Genomic DNA, 20,115 nt, shown 5'->3' on the forward strand with positions numbered 1-20,115 from the left:
AGAGGAGAATGGGAGAAACTCCCAAAATACAGGTGTGCCAAGCTTGTAGCGTCATACCCAGACTCAATTCTGTAGTCGCTGACAAAGGTGCTTCAACAATGTACTGAGAAAAGGGTCTGAATACATAAAACCTGTTTTTGCTTTGTCATTGTGTGTTATTGTGTGTAGATTGATGAGGGGAAAAAAACTATTTGATACATTTTAGAATAAGGCTGTAACATTACAAAATGTGTAAAAGGGAAGGGGTCTGAATACTTTTCCGAATGCACTGTAATCCCAACCCCACTTAATATGTGAATTGTCAGATAGTTACGATTGAAGGAACAGTTTCTCAGGCACGGTGGGTAGAGTGAGTTCTGCAAGGATCCTCCTGTTTCTTCCAGCAACTTTGTCCAGCCAAATGTTGCATGCCTAAAATGAGATGTACTTTTTAGGTTGAGAATTGTTGTAGAGAAATGTTATCAATGGAAACAAAATTGTTGCAATTTGTTAACATTTTGTATTTATCTTAACTTTATTTAACTAGGCATGTCAATTGGGAGTAGAACATTTGAAAAATTACTGCCGATGCCATTAATCAAAAGATACAGTCAGCTCAAAGTATTGGGACAGTGACAATTTTTTGTTGTTTTGCTCTGTACTCCAGCACTTTGGATTTGATACAATGAGGTTAAAGCGCAGACTGTCAGCTTTAATTTGAGAGTATTTGAAATCATATTGTGTGAACCATTTAGAAATTACAGCACTTTTTGTACATAGTCCCCCATTTTAGGGGACCAAAAGTATTGGGCAAATTTGTATTGTGTATTAAAGTAGTGAACATTTTAATATTTGTTCCCATATTCATAGCACAGAATGATTACATAAAGCGTGAGACTCTAGAAACTTGTTTGATCCTGTCACGTTCTAACCTTAGTTATTTTATTATGTCTTTGTTTTAGTATGGTCAGGGCGTGAGTTGGGTGGGTTGTCTATGTTCCTTTTTCTATGTTTTGGGATTTCTGTGTTTGGCCTGGTATGGTTCTCAATCAGAGGCAGCTGTTTATCGTTGTCCCTGATTGAGAACCATATTTAGGTAGCCTGGTTTCACTTTTGAGTTGTGGGTGATTATTTTCCGTGTTAGTGTTTGTTACCACACGGGACCGTTTCATTTGTTTCACTTTGTTTCACTTTGTTATTTTGTATTTGTGTAGTGTTCAGTTTGTCTTATTAAAATGGACACTTACCACGCTGTAAATTGGTCCGACCTCTCTTACTCCTCATCAGAGGAAGACGACGAACGTTACAGAATCACCCACCACCAAAGGATCAAGCAGCGTGGTAAGGAGCAGCGCTATCTGGAGTAGGTTACAACCTGGGAGGGATACCGGAGAATGGAGTTGGCACGGCGGTCAAGGAAGCCCGAGAGGCAGCCCCAAAAATATATTGGGGGGCACACGGGGAGTGTGGCACACGGGGAGTGTGGCTAAGTCAGGTAGGAGACCTGAGCCAACTCCCCGTGCTTACCGTGGATAGAGGTGGACCGGGCAGACACCGTGTTATGCCGTGAGGCGCACGGTGTCCCCGGTGTGCAGGCATAGCCCGGTGCGGTACATAGCAGCGCCTCGTATTGCCCGGGCTAGAGTGGGCATCGAGCCAGGTGCCATGAAGCCGGCTCAGCACATCTGGTCTCCAGTGCGTCTCCTCGGGCCGGGGTACATGGCACCAGCCCTACGCATGGTGTCCCCGGTTCGCCAGCACAGCCCAGTGCGGGCTATTCCACCTTGACGCACTGGCCTGGCTACTGGGAGCATTCAGCCAGGTAGGGTTGGGCAGGCTCGGTGCTCGAGAGCTCCAGTGCGCCTTCACGGTCCGGTCTGTCCGGTGCCACCTCCACTGCACCAGAATCCGGTGGCAGCCCCCCACACCAGGCTGTCTCTCCGTCTCCTCCCTACTGATGCTCCCGCCTGTCTAGTGCTGCCAGAATCTCCCTCCAGTCCGGATCAGCCAGAGTCTCCCTCCAGTCCTGAGCTGCCAGAGTCTCCCTCCAGTCCTGAGCTGCCAGAGTCTCCCTCCAGTCCTGAGCTGCCAGAGTCTCCCTCCAGTCCTGAGCTGCCAGAGTCTCCCTCCAGTCCTGAGCTGCCAGAGTCTCCCTCCTGTCCTGAGCTGCCAGAGTCTCCCTCCTGTCCTGAGCTGCCAGAGCCGCCCGTCAGTCAGGAGCTGCCGGAGCCGCCCGTCAGTCAGGAGCTGCCGGAGCCGCCCGTCAGTCAGGAGCTGCCGGAGCCGTCCGTCAGTCAGGAGCTGCCGGAGCCGTCCGTCAGTCAGGAGCTGCCGGAACCGTCCGTCAGTCAGGAGCTGCCGGAGCCGTCCGTCAGTCAGGAGCTGCCGGAGCCGTCCGTCAGCCAGGAGCTGCCGGAGCCGCTCGTCAGCCAGGAGCTACCGGAGCCGTCCTTCAGCCAGGAGCTGCCAGAATCACCCGTCACGCCGGTGCTGCCGGAATCGCCCTTCTCTCCGGAGCTGCCGGAGTCTCCCGCCTGTCCGGTGCTGCCGGAGTCTCCCGTCCATTCACCCGTGGCTAGGGTCCCCAGTCCGAGGTCGGCGGCGAGGGTCACTGCTCTAAAGAGGCCACGGAGGCGGGCTAAGAGGCGGACAAGGACTATGGTGGAGTGGGGTCCACGTCCCACGCCAGAGCCGCCACCGCGGACAGACACCCACCCAGACCCTCCCCTATAAGTTCAGTGTTTTTCGTCCGGAGTCTGCACCTTTGGTATTTTTGTTATTTCCGTGTTCATTTTAATAAATATGGACACACACCACGCTGCACCTTGGTCCTCACCTTCTTCCACCAACAACGGACGTTACAGATCCATTTTCTATTTGTTTTGGTTGTGTTTCAGATTATTTTGTGCCCAATAGAAATTAAGGATAAATAATGTATTGTGTAATTGGAGTGACTTTTATTGTAAATAAAAATGTAATATATTTCTAAACACTTCTACATGAATGTTGATGCTACCATGATTACGGATAGTCCTGAATGAATCATGAATAATGATAAGTGAGAAAGTTACAGACACACAAATATCATACCTCCCCTCAAAATAAAATAAATGCTAACCTCCCCAGTTATTGTAATGGTGAGCATGTCTAGGGGTATGATATTTGTGCGTCTGTAACTTTCTCACTCAATTCATTCGGAACTAGCTGTAATCACGGTAGCATCCTTATTAATATAGAAGTGATTATTCCCATTACTTTAGAACTCTCTGTATTTTAAAAACACAACTCTTACCTCAATGGCTTTGGTAACAATGTGCCGCACTTTCATATCAGTCTTAGCCACCTTCTGATCTAGTATGTCATCAATGAACTTTTGTAGCGCCCTCTGGTAATCTTCTGTGTTTGGGATGAGTTTTGGGATCTCAGAGTTCAGGTCAGACTTCATCTCCACCTCAAACTTGTTGTCATCTGTATGGGAAAACCACATGTAAGACTTGAATAATTTCTGTTTGTAGTTACATTTAGCAATTGCCTTTGTCAGGTCACACAGTACAGAGAAAAAGCTGTATGACACTTACCATATCTCACAATGACTGTTTGCATGGAGGAAGTCTCTGGAATATTGACTGCCGTCTCTAATTGCATGACTAGACCATCGGTGTTCTTCAGGGTTGCAGTAGCAGAGGCATCTGAACTCAGGGCCGGGATGGTCATCTGGACTTGCAGCATTCCATTTTCCATGGACTCAAGTCTAAGTTAATAAACATTCAAAGAAAGGCATGTTAGTTACAGTATTACCAACCTTGCCAAAATGGTAAAACATAATTCTGGGTTTTCTTTTACCTGGCACGACCAACTAGAGACAACTGTGGAATATTGTGGTTGGTCACATCTAAGGTGATGCCACGTATCTTCTTCCCATTCACATTGCTGTCTGTGACTGCCAGCTTAATCCCTGCCTCAATGTCATAATCAGGGACATGGACTTCAGTGGTCAGAGTGTTCTTGTTCCGGTTGTACTTCAGTGTTGCGGTCGCCTCTGTGGGCTCAGAACCTAATATGAAGAGGACAGATGTGCCTCAATTCATGTTATGTACATTCTATTGGGGTAGCTTTATAATTTGCCAGTCTTAATTTGTTATTTTTTTTAAAATTGGACACACATACCTGATGCCCTCAGGGTTAGCTTCAGAGAGTCCACTTTCTGGCGTCCCTCCTTACCCTCTCTGAGAGTTTCAGAAGTAATGGCAGCAGTGTATTCTGTTACCTCCTCTGTTGGTTGGATCTCCACAGAAAGCCTAATGAATTGATAGACATGTGTCTCTTAAAGACTATCTTTTGAATCAATAAAATGATGCAGTTGAAATCAAATGTGTTTGGAAATTCTGGCGATGGAATCAACTCTCACCTGCTCTCCCCTGTAAGGGGGTAGTACGGAGCATCATCTGTTGAGCTTGCATTGGTGTAACGCAGTGTTGTGCAGATATTCATACCAGTAAACAGGGGCTGGCATTCAGTGGAGTCTGTCATACCCTCCCCTATCGACGGCACCATCTTAGTCTGGGTGGAGGACAATGACATCAGCTTGTTGCTGGATTTTGAAGAGATGCAGGAAAATAATGACAAAATCTTTAATATTACTTTTTACATAGTAATGCTTAATATAACTGATTCAAGTTGAGGCTGGTTTATGTAAAGTTTTTCTATGTTAAAAGATGATGGCATTTGATACAACTGGATTCTTAAGTCTGTACTGCGATTCACACTGACAACAGTATGTGAGTTACCCTTAACATTCCAATTATATTTAAAAACAATTATTTTAAGTAGACATATGTTAAGTAGAAGTTAGAGTAATTCCCACCTGACACTGAATAGCTGAGTGGTTCCCTTGGGTGCAGGGATGGAGAGTTTGATCTCATTTCTGCTAATGGTGACTTTGGCGTTCAGGGAACTCTCATGGTACATGTTGGTGTGCATCTCAATGCCAGCCACCACAAACTCAGGAATTTGGATGCCCATTTGCGTAATAAACTCCACACCGACAGATGGCATGAAAGACAGCTGCTGCTACAGGTAAGAAAGGCACAATTCACACTTAAAAATAACCTAGGATCCTAAATGAATCATAAAATTTGTTCAAATAGGGTTGGAATACATTCAAAGTCTTCCATAAGGCATATACATTTAATTGAATAGAAACAAAAGAGCAGGCAGCTTACCATGCCAGGGGAGAAGCTCAGACCTCCCTTGGCTCCAGGGGCAAAGACACCAGACAAGGAGAATTTCAGGGGTAAGCCAGATGCGGAGGGCAGATAAAAGCTCTCATCCAGGAAGATATAGTGGGCATAAAGCTCGTTGTCAGTGCTCGACATTAGAGACTGCATGACCTGTGCAAAAATAAAGAGAATAAGGTTAATTGAAACAAAAGGAATTTGGGTCAGTGGAGGCTCCTCAAAAGAGTAAGGGGAGGAACATTCTCCTCAGTGAATTTCATACAAATTAAAATAGTGAAACATTTAAAAAGTTTTCCTTTTTAGATAAAACTATACTAAACATATTCACATCACCAAATAATTGATTAAAACACACTGTTTCGCAATGAAGGTCTACAGTAGCCTCAACAGCCTACTGTAGGGTAGTACCATGGTGTAGCCGGAAGACAGCTAGTTTTCGTCCTCCTCTGGGTACACAAAACCTAGGAGGCTCATGGTTCTAAGCCCCTTCCATAGACTTGCACAGTAATTATGACAACTTTCCGAGGATGTCCTCCAACCTATCAGGGCTCATGCAGCATGAATGGACATGTTGTCCACCCAATCAAAGGATCAGAGACTCAATTTACTACTGAATGATAAGCTACAGCTAACTAGCACTGCAGTGCATGCAATGTGGTGAGTAGTTGACTCAAAGAGAAAGAAAGACAATAGTTGAACAGTTTTGAACAAATTAATTTCATTAAAAATGAAGGAGAAGCGAAAGAGAGAGAGAGAGAGAGAGAGAGAGAGACATATTTAGTTGTATTTTTTTCACTTGCATTTTTACTTAGCTAGCGAATGCATCTAGCTAGTTTAGCCTACTCATAGCCGGCTCAAACAGAGAAGGATGCTATGTTAGCTAGCTGGCTATGGCTATCCAACACTGGAACTCTTCCAAGTCAATGTAAGATTTTGGATTTATTAATTCATTGCCATCGAGGCCTGCCGGTGTAAGTGCTAAACTGCTTGCTGACTGTACACTGTACCACATGACTGTAGAGGGTTTACTAACACGTTAGTTCTAGTAGGTATGTTGACTAGCTATGACATTAGCTAATATGGTGACAATGATGTAAGCTGTGTGTAGCGGTTAGCGGTTATGATATGAAGGTTTGGCTTGGAAAGGTTTTTTCGTCTGGTCACAGACAGCTGATGTGTTGTGCACTGAAGTCCACAAGCGAAGGGAAAAGGTGAGAGAAGGAGAACGCGTAGATGCTAGAAGTAATTGTAAAATGAGCACAATGATCATGCTGTGAGCTTTGTTTGCGTGTGATAAACATACCTGAATTTATCCAATTGAAACTCTCGTTTGCAACTGTTGGACTAATGATTACACCCTAGGCCTAGATCATCTAGATGCAGGCAAGAGTGTGAAAGGCAGTATTGAATGTCACCTTGATTACTCTAATTTTGCACCTAAGTTGTAAACTTTCATTCATAGGCCAAGTCGTATCAACCTCATGATGGGTATAGGGAAAATTAGAGTATCATGTAGTAGCCTAAACCTATCGACGTTACGTTGAGCTGGGTGAATGGAATATGAATGACAGTCAGCCAATGTGCTGTAATAGAAATAAGGTATGCTTATAACAAAAAAAAATCGTCCTCCCTCATCTTAAACATCACCGACCGACACTGCTTTTGGTGTGGGTAAGTTCACTTTAACTCAATTAGTGTATGGAGATAATTGAAATCATATTTCCCACTGGGCACAGACATCAATTCAACGTCTATTCCACAATGGTTCTACGTACACTGAATAAAAATACAAATGCAACATGCAACAATTTCTATGATTTTACTGAGTTACAGTTCATATATGGAAATCAGTCAATTTAAATTAATCAATTAGGCCCTAATCTATGGATTTCCCATGACTGAGAATACAGATATGCATCTATTGGTCATAGATACCTTAAAAAAAGCAGGGGCATGGATCAGAAAACCAGTTAGTATCTGGTGTGACCACCATCATGCAGCATGACACATCTCCTTTGAGTAGAGTTGATCAGGCTGTTGATTGTGGCCTGTGGAATGTTGTCCCACTCCTCTTCAATGTCTGTGCGAAGTTGCTGGATATTGGTGGGAACTGGAACACGCTGTCGTACACGTCCATTCAGAGCATCCCAAACATCAAACATGCTCAATAGGTGACATGTCTGGTGAGTATGCAGGCCATGGAATTGGGACATTTTCAGCTAACAGGAATTGTGTACAGATCCCTGCGACATGGGGCTGTGCATTATCATGCTGAAACATTATGTCACGTTCTGACCATAGTTCTTGTGTTTTCCTTGTTTTAGTGTTGGTCAGGACGTGAGCTGGGTGGGCATTCTATGTTGTGTGTCTGGTTTGTCTATTTCTATGTTTGGCCTGATATGGTTCTCAATCAGAGGCAGGTGTTAGTCATTGTCTCTGATTGGGAACCATATTTAAGTAGCCTGTTTTGTGTTGGGATTTGTGGGTGGTTGACACGGAAATAACCACCCACAAATCCCATGTGTTTGTTTTACCACACAGGACTGGTTTCACATTTATTGTTTTGTATATTTGTAGTGTTTTCTCTGTATTCGTCTTTATTAAAGATGTTTAACCCTAACCACGCTGCGTATTAAACAATCCAGCAGGTGAACAAGCCCGATGTGGAGGTCCTGGGTGAGGTTGTGAGGCCGGTTGGACGTACTGCCAAATTCTCTAAAACAACGTTGGAGGTGGCTTATGGTAGAGAAATGAACATTCAATTCTCTGGCAACAGCTCTGGTGCACATTCCTGCAGTCAGCATGCCAATTGAACGCTGACATCCCTACCGGCCAAGCCCTCCCTAACCCGGACGATGCTAGGCCATATGCGTTGCCCCATGGACCTCCCGGTCGCGGCCGGTAACGACAAAGCCTGGGCGCGAATCCATAGTCTCTGGCACAGCTGCCGCTGCTGTACAGCGCCCTTAACCACTGCGCCACCCGGTAGGCCTTTAATCAGCTTCATTCCTTCAGAATGACCTGTTCAGTCAACCATGATTTACCTTAAGAGGCATGATCTTGAAGAACACCTCAGAGTACATGGCTAGGCTCTGGGCCATGTGCTCCATCTCACTGGACTTGATGTATCCAACTTCATTTTCAAGAATCCTTAGGTATGCCATAGCCTCAGGGGAGTCTTGAGAGCGAAGTTCCCTGACAAGCTTTTGGAAGTTCTGTCCAATGTCTCTCATGAGGTCCTGTGGGGCCTGTAAGATATGGAGGATTAAACATGTCCTTAAAAGGCCAAACCAAAAAACTATTCCTTGAACATCAATACATAAAATACACTTTTACCTGTCTTTTCCTTCTGTCACTCCTCAAGGGGGGGATCCAGTTCTCCAGCACCTGCTTGACCGAGTCTGGCATCTTGTGACCCGCCCAGTACATGGCCTTAGAGACCGAGTCAGGGAAGAAACCCTGCTCTCCAAAAAGGGCCTCAAGTCTCGCTTCAAATCCATTACCTTCAATACCAACCTTAAAAAAAGAAGTGAGAATATGTTATAAAACTTAAAAAACACAAAGGGGAGACAAGATATCAATGTAATCACACCAATATAGATGCAATTATTCTTTGAAATAATATGCATTTAAATAAAATGTTTCATTTATTAGATAAATACACTTTTTGTATCATATTTACCAAATAAGTTTCTAAAGTATTTTCAAACATTACCTCTAACATGTCACTATTGTACCCAAAGGCTTTGAGGGTGGTCTCCAGCAGGACTTCCTTTGGCAGGGAGTCAGTGGAATCAAAGATCATGTTGCCCTTCATGGAGCCCATGGCAGTGTCCATTTTGTAGTTGCGGGACATTGTGGTGAAAGGGTTAGCAGGATGCTGATGGTTTTGCAATGCCTCCTCGATATACTGTCTTATTCTTGAGGAAAAGAGAGAGCGCTTTTCAGAACCCACAACTTGTTTGTGTTGCACAAGTGATTATGGGGATTGGGAAAATAAAGGGTATTATTTTGTTGCTGTGATTCTATTGAACACAATCATGTCCATGATTTTGTAGCTGGACAGACATGAAAAATATAACTAAATGAAGATGATTTTCTTACACAGGTGTCAAAAACATATACAGTAGGAGATGCAGAAAACAACGACACCTTCTACCACTGTGATCAAACATATTAAGTTAACCTTGCAAACTACGTATATAAACGAATAGGGAGTGACTGAACATATCATACAGAAAACAGTCACTTACTGCTGCGTTTTGGGATCATCAGAGTGCCGGATGTTGTCAAGGTGGGAGGCCACAAAGCTCCTGACCTGTGGGTTCTGCTTGTCATTCAGCGTGGTGATCACCTTGCTAAGGAGTGCATCGTCAGGACTCTTCATAAGCATCAGATAAGCTGCCACACGTTTCTGGACGGGGTTCTCAGCATCCTGGTACACCTCCAAGAGACTTTCTCTGACCTGTCATTCACAGCACAAACCTTTTAGCTTATTAGTACAGATTGTTATTGATAGGATTATGAACAGTGTGCTAAGTAATAAAAGTATATAACTGAAGAGAACTCAAAGAAGAACGTTGAGAATTTATTGAGTAGGTTTAGGTGGTGGGTATGGTGGTGGGCTTTGAATCACCTCCTGGTCGATGTCCATGAGTCTGAAGGCCTGAATTGCTGCCTTCTGGACAGATAGAGAAGCCCCCTTCTGCACACAGTTCATGAGGGACTTCTTCAAGCCCAGACTGACATCACCGGTAGATTTCATAGCTTTACCCATAACACCTACTACCTGGAATATGTTTGTGAAAGAATTAAGTTGCAAGGTGCAATACTGACTAGCTGTATATGTATGTTAGATATACAACAACACAATACTTAAAACAATACTTTTAATATTGCGTATAAGCAGTTGTATACCCTTAGTGTCAGGAAAGTCATATCCTCATTCCCTGAGCAGTCTCCCAACATGGTATCCATGAACTCTTTCACATCTTTGACCTCAGCGGTGGGATGTCCTGGGTGGAACCTGCAGATGAGTGTTGGGAATATGTTAACAGTGCTGAATTGTGTTGTGACTAGGGTTACAAAATTTTGGGCACTTTCAATAAATTCCCTGGTTGTCTTGAAATCCCGGTTGGAGGAGTATAAGCATTAAGCAAGAAATCTGTAATTCTCCAACCAGGATTTCGGGAAAACCAGAGAATTTATTGAAAGTTTTGCAACCCTAGTTGTGATGGTAATTATTGCCCTATGGTGGTTAGCTTCAACAATTAATTGAATAAAAAAATCTAAAAAGTTACAAAGCTGTTATGGTTACAGTCAAATAAACTTCAACGATATTCCCCCCTCCCAAAAAAAGGCAATTGATGAGATATCGATGATTTCAGTTATTTTTAGGTAGAGTAAAAATAGTAAAGAGTGTAATTTCACTTACTTCTTGACTGTGTTTGCCAGAGCATACATAATGGCTTTGCTCTGCCTGTGTTGGGCCACACTGAGCATATCTCTGACCCGGTGGGAATCAGGGCTCGACTGGAGGCTAAGGGTGTACACAAAGGCATCCCCCTCCACAGCGTTGCTGTCCATCGTCCTGATGACTTGGAGGATGGCACTGGTGCACTCTGGTGTTCCACACTGGGCCAGGGCCTGCCAGGTCAGCATACCACCCTCCACCATCATCTCTTCCACAGCCGGGCTCAGTGTCTCGTTCTTTAGAGCACGGAGCTTGGAGACCAGTTTCTGGAAGAGACCTGGCCTCCTCTGGCCCTGGTCAGTGCTTGACAGACCGCTGAGGTCTCGCAGCGTGCTCAGCACAGCTTCTTTGGTCTGAGTAGGAGCCTTGTCCTCTGGGTACTCCATGCGAAGGGGTTGAATGCGGCTGGTTTCAACCTCTACGTCAACGTACAGGGAGAAAAGAACAGGTATGGAAAATCCTTCAAGAAGTTCCCTTCAACTCATGTTATCTGCTTAATAATTGACACTTTACTTGACATATAATGGCCAAACGACAGGGTCAGGACCCAAGCCAAATGAGCTGAATTTAATGTTATAAACTGACAGCTTTCATGGTATCAATATGTAATTGTTAACACAATGCTATGCAGCTCTTATAACAAGGGGATATTTTTAGCAAGAGAAATCACAGATCGCAACAAACACAACACTCACACTTCCTGATAGTACAGTACATGCCTTCATGTTCCTTACCAACGACTCTGTTGTTGATCTTTGCTGAGTCTTTCAAGGTCAGGCTCTGTGTCACCACAGATGATATTCCACTATTCCTGCAGATGGGTAAAAATTGGCTTTACTGAAATCAATTCAAATATTTTTGTAACACGCACAATTTAAGGTTGAATATTTTCCAGTGATAATTACAAGAAATGACCGGGATTCAGGTGTTCCCGTTGTGACGACCCTCCCACTCTGTCTGCCGTATTCTCTCTTTGTTCTTGTTTCCTTATTAGGATGCCGGTGGGCGGAGTTGGGAGGGTCGTCAGCTACATGGGAAACACTTGGGCCCGGTGTGTCCCAGGATAAATACACCAATTCCCCATTCATGGAGGAGACTTTCTCCATGCAGACACCTTTCTAGATTTTGTTGTGTTTCTTGGTGTTTTTTTTGATTGTTTGCTTTGGCATTTTTCAACACCCTGCAATATCACATTCATGCATGCAAAACACTTTTAAAAAAAAAAACTTTTTCCTCCCCAATTTGTAATTACAGTCTAGTCCCATTGCTGCAACTCCTCTATGGAATCAGGAGAGGCGAAGGTCGAGAGCCATGTGTCCATGAAACACGACCCTGCCAAGCCGCACTGCTCACTTAACCTGGAAGCCAGCCGCACCAATGTGTTGGAGGAAACGCCGTACAACTAGCATTTGAAGTCAGTGTGCATGTGTCCGGCCCGCCACAAGGAAAGGAGTCGCTAGAGCATGATGGGACAAGGACATCCCGGCCAGTTAAAACCTCCACTAACCAGGGCAACGCTGGGACAATTGTGCGCTGCATCATTGGTCTCCCGATTGCGTCTGGCTGCGACACAGCCTGGGATTGAACCCGGGTCTGTAGTGACACCTCCAGCACTGTCTTAGACCGCTGCGCCACTCGGGAGGCGATGTAGCCTAGTTTTAATGTAGTCTTATGAAGCACTGATGGCCGATTAGTAAAATATTATGAGGTCTAGTGAAAATGACATTTGTTTTAGTATATCTTTGACTGAAAGATGTCAGACAGCTTTTCTCTTGTCCTTTTTCTCTTCCCTGGCTTGCACCTGGCAATTGGGGAGTTGGGGGAGGTTGTGGCTGTTTTTACTTGATGATAATACACTTATTGTGGTAACTTTGTCCCAGGGAACATGAGATTCTCCGCTATACAAACAGATAAGCTAAGCAGGCCTAGGGTAGCAGAGGAGAATCATGGATATTGCAGTTGATAAATTGTCCGTGAATCTGACCAGTATCCCACCGTGAGCTCACTTTTGTTAGCATAGGCCTAACATCATGAAACAAAATTGCAAATGTCTATTTCCTCAAGCGCATTTGTGGACACAGTGTATCTGCCATTTTGTGATTAGCAACAGTTTATATTTTGAGTCTCTGCCAGTGCCACACATTAGTTTGGAAATTTTAATGTATGGATATTGAGATTGGACATTGTCTACTGTAACTGCGTCGAGAGGTCGAGTGTAGCCTGCACACTTAGTAAGCAATTATATTTACAGAAACCATGCAAGTAGCTATCACACTAAAAATACATTTTTCTATATAGTGCCAAATAAGGGTTATTTGGCTTGTAAAGATAGCATATCCTTTTAGGTGCTAAATTGAACCCTTTTTGAAGCTTCTATAAAGAACCATGCTCATACAGTTCTAAATGGAACCATGATGGTGCTATAGAGAACTTGTTCCCAAAAAATAACTATTAAAAAAAGGTTCTATTTATCACCAAAAAGGGTTCCGCTATCGTTACATCCATTTTTACCTCTGTACAGAACCCTTTTCAAATGTTCTTTATCAAATCAAATGTTATTTGTCACATGCGCCGAATACAACAGGTGTAGGTAGACCTTACAGTGAAATGCTTACTTACAAGCCTTTAACCAACAATGCAGTTTTAAGAAAAATAAGTGTGAAGTGCGGTAGCAAAGAGAACAGTCTATGACTGCGGTCCAAACACTTAAAATATACATCCTATCCCCTCAGCCCTCAAATGACATGGTTAAAGTATGGTTAAAATTCCATAGTTTTTATTGTTGTGTTAATTGACAAGTTGAATCAGGTGTGCTAGCTCTGGAATGGCTGGGGGTCCCTGAGGAGAGGTTTGAGAACCTGATTTAGACATCAGTTCTCAATTGACGCAAGGCCATATATGAGTCTTTCACAAGACACCATCACTGGACATAATCACATTTAACATGTAATGGCATAGCACAACAGATTAGATAAACTGGAATGACACTCATTCACTGTTGCACAAAAAGAGCTGTGAGCAAACCACCACTGTGAACGCAAAGAACCATTGAAAGGCTCAAAGGGTTCTTTGAGTCATTATAGTTCCACACAGAACCCTCACCCTTTTCAAAGAACCCTTGAGGAACACTCTTTTCTTAGTTTGTAAAGGATGTTTTCTATTGGGGACTTCATTTTGAGTAAATATGGTAAGCTGCTAGCATTGTGATGACTGGACTAATGTATGAATGAAGCCAGCGAGTTGATATGTTGCAAGTGCATAGTTTGTATTTCTGCATCTAAGCTAATATGCCCTTTTCGTTCTCTGCATATTCTCTCACCAGTTGTGATATGTTGGGGGATTCTTGGGGAGGGTAGGCTATGGCCATCTTTTTTTAGTGCTGATCTGATGTAGAATGTAGGCCTACTTGGTGTTTCCAATGGCATGGTAGAAGAACCCCTCACACGTAGCGCTTTGAATTAATGGCGACTTTGCGTAATAGGCCCACAGTAGGCTACAACCACACACACACACACACACACACACACACACACACACACACACACACACACACACACACACACTGTGTTGATTGATCATGCCATTATTTATCTCGGGAAACGAGAATGGGTTTGGGTGGGAAATCTTGGTAACCCAGTTCCCGCAATTAAACCCTAGCACACACACGCACACTTGCACACCGCACATACACATAAATGTTTGTCGGTGACTTACTCATGTGAGAAGGGCAGAAAGATGTGCTTTTCTGTGCACACAGCATTGGTCATATGCTTTCTCCTGTTGTCAAACTGATAGTTGCAGTCCTGAGTACTACTGATGAGCTTGGACAAAGGACCATGCTGAAGAAAGAGTGATAGCCATATAATGACATTATTACCTTTTTTAAATTTCCTGAAAATCTCACTTTTGAAGTTATAAGAAAAGACACATATCTATCAAAATGGCTGTATGGTTTGTTCAGGACTTCCTTGAAATGTCATATATTTTATAGACTATAATTGCTCTAAAATAACATCATATAATATGTTTTATGTCACTTTTAGCAGTCACTTTGAGAGCAAACATTTTTGTACAGGTGTAGGATTTTAATTTGATCACCCTGTTGTTGCAGGAAATATTGTAGTGTATTCAAGGTTAAAAAAAAAGGCTTCTAAAGTTTGTAATTTTCACTTGTATCAACCCCTACAAAAATGTCCATTCATTATAATCCACACAATATTTCACATTTCCTGTTGCTGATTATTTTTCTACTGTGAGAAACTGGTCAAATTAAGATCCTATAACTGTATGGGTGGACCCAGAGGGAATCCACAACATTTTCAACACAGTGAAGTTGTACAGGTTTAATGTTTTTGAAGTCAGGTCTCACCAGGCTTGGGAGGAGGGCCAGGGGGCTGCTGGGGAGCTTCATTCTGCGGAACTGATCACACTGAGACAGATCTCTGGTGAGGGTCACATCTGTATCAATGTCCTTCCTGGAGTTGACCGTGTAGTCAGTCTTGCACAGGCCATGCACAGTGTTCTAATGAGGAAAGGGAAAAATATACATCAATATTTCCCACACTTTCCCTCAGTGCAATCGTGCACTTCTAAGAATCACCTGACCTACCATAATGTCGTTGCTCTCCTCCATGACAGGGACGTTGAGTGCGGAGATGATACCCCTCTTGATGTTCAGGATGTTGACAGGCTCATCTGGCTCTGGGTAGAGGCGTATTCCGACGACCGGCTCCCATGTGATTTTCAGAGGGTTCCTGAATACAAACGGCACACCAGACAATAAGTCAACATTGTCAAATTAATTATAGTTGATCTGTTCTTTCACTGGACTAATAATAATAGACTAATAAATAGTGTTATTCATTTTACAAGTGAAAAATGATTGAAATGGTTAAAAAATGATGGAAAGTGATGGAGAACATTTTATGTTCAAATCATCAAATTGACAATACATGTTTTATCTTTATGGTAAATGTTTCCACTGACTTCTCCATAGCAGCCTGGAAGGCATCAGCTCCTGCGGCCTGTCTATACACAGGCTCTCCCTGAGGGTCGATGACCGAAACTTCACTGAGAGCACAGTTCGCTGTGTGAAGAACGAAGCTGCATTCTTGTGGGACTTCGAGTTCAACCTAAACAAGGAGGATAATAACAAGAGAGGTGAAGCAAACAGAGAGAGGGAGGGGCAGTAAGATAAGAGCTCCCCCGTTTACCAGGAGAAACAATAAAAAGTGGAGCCACAAAAACAAACAGACATAGGCTTACCTGACATGTGACTTTGGGGCCATTACTGAGTTTGGATGTACCAGTCACACCATTTTTGCTCTCTGTTGTGTATTGGTACACATATTTCTTAAAGGTCTTAAACCTTGCTGACACTGGAGATCACAAATAATGGGCAAATCAATTTGAATAATGTCACTGAATGTACAAGTATTATATCAAGTATTATAAAATGTATATCAATACTTCTAATATACTAGCTACTAGCCACTGGCTACGTTTTAGATGTACAGTACCAGTCAAAATTTTGGACTCACCTACACATTCCAGGGTTTTTCTCTATTTTACTATTTTCTACACTATAAAATAACAGTGAAGACATCAAAACTATAAAATGACACATGTGTAATCATGTAGTAACCAAGAAAGTGTTAAACAAATCAAAATATATTTTATATTTGAGATTCTTCAAAGTAGCCACCCTTTGCTTTGATGACAGCTTCACACACTCCTGGCATTCTCTCAACCAGCATTATGAGGTAGTTGCCTGGAATGCATTTCAATTAACTGGTGTGCCCTGGTAAAAGTTAATTTGTGGAATTTCTTTCCTTCTTAATCCATTTGAGCCAATCAGTTGTGTTATGATAATGTAGGGGTGGTATACAGAAGATAGCCTTAATTGGTAAAAGACCGAGTCCATACTATGGAAAGAATAGCTCAAATAAGCAAAGCAAAATGACAGTCCATCATTACTTTAAGACATGTAGGTCAGTCAATGTGGAAAGTTTCAAGAACTTTGAAAGTTTCTTCAAGTGCAGTCCCAAAAAACATCAAGCGCATTGGCTCTCATGAGGACCGCCACAGGAAAGGAAGACCCAGAGTTACCTCTGCTGCAGAGGATACATTCATTAGAGTTACCAGCCTCAGAAATTGCAGCACAAATAAATGCTTCACAGAGTTCAAGTAACAGACACATCTCAACATCAACTGTTCAGAGGGCACTTCGTGAATCAGGCCTTCATGGTCGAATTTCTGCAAAGAAACCACTACTAAAGGACACCAATAATAAGATAGACTTGCTTGGACAAAGAAACACAAGCAATGGACATTAGATCGGTGTAAATCTGTCCTTTGGTTAGATGAGTCCAAAGTTGAGATCTTTGGATCCAACCGCCGTGTCTTTGTGAGACATAGAGTAGGTGAACGGATGATCTCTCCATGTGTGGTTCCAACCGTGAAGCATGGAGGAGGTGTGATAATGTGGCGGTGCCTTGCTGGTGACACTGTCTAGGATTTATTTAGAAATCAAAGCACACTTAACCAGCATGGCTAGCACAGCATTCTGCTGTGATACGCCATCCCATCTGGTTTGTGCTTAGTGGGGCTATCATTTGTTTTTCAACAGAATAGTGACCCAAAACACACCTCCAGGCTGTGTAAGGACTATTTGACCAAGGAGAGTGATGAAGTGCTGCATTAGATGACCTGGCCTCCACAATCACCCGACGTCAACCCAATTGAGATGGTATTGGATGAGTTGGACTGCAGCGTGAACGAAAAACAGCTATCAAGTGCTCAGCAAATATGGGAACTCCTTCAAGACTGTTGGAAAAGCATTTCTCGTGATGCTGGTTGAGAGAATGCCAAGGCTGTTCAAAGCTGTCATCAAGGCAAAGGGTGGCTTCTTTTAAGAATCTCAAATCTCAAATATATTTTGATTGGTTTTAACACTTTTTTGGTTACTACATAATTCCATATGTGTAATTTCATAGTTGTGATGTCTTCACTATTATTCTACAATGTAGAATATAGTAAAAAAAATAAAAATAAAAAGTTTGAATGAGTACGTGTGTCCAAACTTTTCACTGGTACTGTACTTCTACATAATGCAAAACAAAACATCATTTTTTTAAATGAGGAAAAAAAAAGAGAAGGGTTTTCCCTTAATTAAGTCAATATTTTTTACACAACATCCTGGGTTCACAGTCGAAGTTCCAAGTCACCACTTGAACTCTGGACCTTTACTGAGTAAATGGAAATTCTCTTAGTGAATAACATCAATTGTACAAATCATGAACATCATGGCGCAAGAGTTCAGATCCAGCCATGTTATCTCTGTTATCTCCAGTTCCACTAAAACTCAAAAACCAGGACAGGCATCGATCTAAAAGCATGTATTTACTGAATGTAAGATTAACAGTTCAAGTAAATTCTTAGAGACTTACATGGGCATGATGACATCTGTTCATCAGCATTTTCACTGCCTTTCTCTAAAAAGCAAATAAAAGAGTCCTAATTTTTGTGAAAAATGTTACATTGGTGTAGCATTTATTTATACTGAACAAAATATAAATGCAACATGCAACAATTTCAAAAATGTGACTAAGTTACATTTCATACAAGGATATCAGTCAATGAAAATAAAATCATTAGGCACTAATTTACAGATTTCACATGACTGGGAATATAGATATGCACGTGTGACCACCATTTGCCTCATGTTGTGTGACACATCTCATTCGCATAGAGTTGATCAGGCTGTTGATTGTGGCCTGTGGAATGTTGTCCCACACCTCTTCGATGGCTATGCGAAGTTGCTGGATATTGGCGGATACTGGAACAGGATGTCGAACATGTCAATCCAGAGCATCCCCAACATGCTCAATGGGTGACATGTCTGGTGACTATGCAGGCCATGGAAGAACTGGGACATTTTCATCTTCCAGGAATTGTGTATAGATCTTGCAACACATGCATTATCATGCTGAAACATGAGGTGATGGTGGTGGATGAATGGCATGACAATGGGCCTCAGGAAATCGTTGCGGTATCGCTATACATTCAAATTGCCATTGATAAAATGCAATTGTGTTCGTTGTCCGTAGCTTATGCCAGCCTATACGATAACCCCACCGCCACCATGGGGCACTCTGTTCACAAGGTTGACATCAGCAAACCGCTCACTCGAACAATGCCAAACAAGTGGTCTGCGGTTGTGATGCCGGTTGGACATACTGCCAAATTCTTTAAAATGACGTTGGAGGGGGCTTATGGTAGAGACATTAACATTTAATTCTCTAGCAACAGCTCTGGTGGACATTCCTGCAGTCAGCATGCCAATTGCACGCTCCCTCAAAACTTGAGACATCTGTGTCATTGTGTTGTGTGACAATCCTGCACATTGTAGAGCAGCCTTTTATTGTCCCCATCACAAGGCGCACCTGCGTAATGATCATGCTGTTTAATAAGCTTTTTAATGTGCCACACCTGTCAGGTGGATGGATTATTTTGGCAAAGGAGAAATGCTCACTAACAGGGATGTAAACAAATTTGTGCACAACATTTGAGAGAAATAAGCATTTTGTGCGTATTTACAATTTCTGGGATCTTTTATTTCAGCTCATGAAACATGGGACCAACACTTGACATGTTGTTTTTATATTTTTGTTCAGTATACTTTGCTACGTTGAATCTGTGTAAATGTCAGACATGCAGTTGAGCATACATTTTTAGACATATATTTTTCAAACTATCCAAAATAATTTAATGTCATTAATTAAAGTAGATTGTAGTATAGAATATAATTATTTTCCTAATATATTACTAAAATATGTATCTTCCTATATTGACTAAATAAAATGCAAGTGATGAATACTTTTCACTATCTTATGAAAATCGGAGAGTAATAAAAGATAAAAACTTACGAGCAAAGACATTGGTGCTCAGAAGAAGTAATAGCCAGATCTTGGGGTCCCCCATGATGGGCGCTCAACAACAAAAAAAGCTCTGTCCCTTATGTTGGGTTGAGCTCTCTCTCAACCGTAACTGATTCACTAACCACAGGACCTAGATTGTTTATAATATCTCCCCATATCTCTCCTAGTCCCTCCCAAAGACAGCCCAACTGAGAGCTATGGTAGATAAATCAATGTTGCAAATGTTGTGGCCAATCCAAAGGTCATCAACTTTGATTAGTTGAACAAAGGAGAAAATTGTCACTATTCTAGAATATGTGAATTGCACATTTGTCAGTACTGATTATCCCGTTTAGCAATTGTTTTGGATCAAAATATCATTGTCTCCTGTTTTGTTTCTCAGGGATCTACTGTCCTGTAGCAACTTGCAACAACTACCAGTTGCACATTATGTAGGTCAGTATACTGTATGAGGAATTATAGCTATGCCATAATCCATGTATAGCTT

At 42.4% G+C, this 20,115-nt stretch overlaps 1 protein-coding gene across 1 annotated transcript in view; it reads right to left on the reverse strand.

The window, feature by feature from the left end:
- apoba (apolipoprotein Ba) overlaps positions 1-19,839 on the reverse strand; it is a 37,735-nt gene extending 17,896 nt beyond the window's left edge. Inside the window, exons 1-23 of the mRNA XM_021585085.3 lie at positions 19,617-19,839; positions 18,138-18,182; positions 15,955-16,067; positions 15,676-15,821; positions 15,299-15,443; positions 15,059-15,211; positions 14,404-14,528; positions 11,424-11,500; positions 10,651-11,107; positions 10,134-10,242; positions 9,853-10,005; positions 9,470-9,681; positions 8,932-9,136; positions 8,553-8,732; positions 8,261-8,464; positions 5,202-5,369; positions 4,844-5,049; positions 4,388-4,570; positions 4,147-4,277; positions 3,823-4,033; positions 3,558-3,730; positions 3,272-3,447; positions 314-411 (exon numbers count right to left, since the gene is read on the reverse strand). Coding sequence (XP_021440760.3) covers positions 314-411; positions 3,272-3,447; positions 3,558-3,730; positions 3,823-4,033; positions 4,147-4,277; positions 4,388-4,570; positions 4,844-5,049; positions 5,202-5,369; positions 8,261-8,464; positions 8,553-8,732; positions 8,932-9,136; positions 9,470-9,681; positions 9,853-10,005; positions 10,134-10,242; positions 10,651-11,107; positions 11,424-11,500; positions 14,404-14,528; positions 15,059-15,211; positions 15,299-15,443; positions 15,676-15,821; positions 15,955-16,067; positions 18,138-18,182; positions 19,617-19,671 — 3,725 coding nt within the window. The 5' untranslated portion in view covers positions 19,672-19,839. The remainder of the gene's footprint in view (positions 1-313; positions 412-3,271; positions 3,448-3,557; positions 3,731-3,822; positions 4,034-4,146; positions 4,278-4,387; positions 4,571-4,843; positions 5,050-5,201; positions 5,370-8,260; positions 8,465-8,552; positions 8,733-8,931; positions 9,137-9,469; positions 9,682-9,852; positions 10,006-10,133; positions 10,243-10,650; positions 11,108-11,423; positions 11,501-14,403; positions 14,529-15,058; positions 15,212-15,298; positions 15,444-15,675; positions 15,822-15,954; positions 16,068-18,137; positions 18,183-19,616) is intronic.
- Positions 19,840-20,115: the final 276 nt, after the last annotated feature.

This window comes from Oncorhynchus mykiss, chromosome 25, assembly GCF_057628025.1.
Source record: "Oncorhynchus mykiss isolate SJ-2025 chromosome 25, ASM5762802v1, whole genome shotgun sequence".
NCBI lineage: Eukaryota > Metazoa > Chordata > Actinopteri > Salmoniformes > Salmonidae > Oncorhynchus > Oncorhynchus mykiss.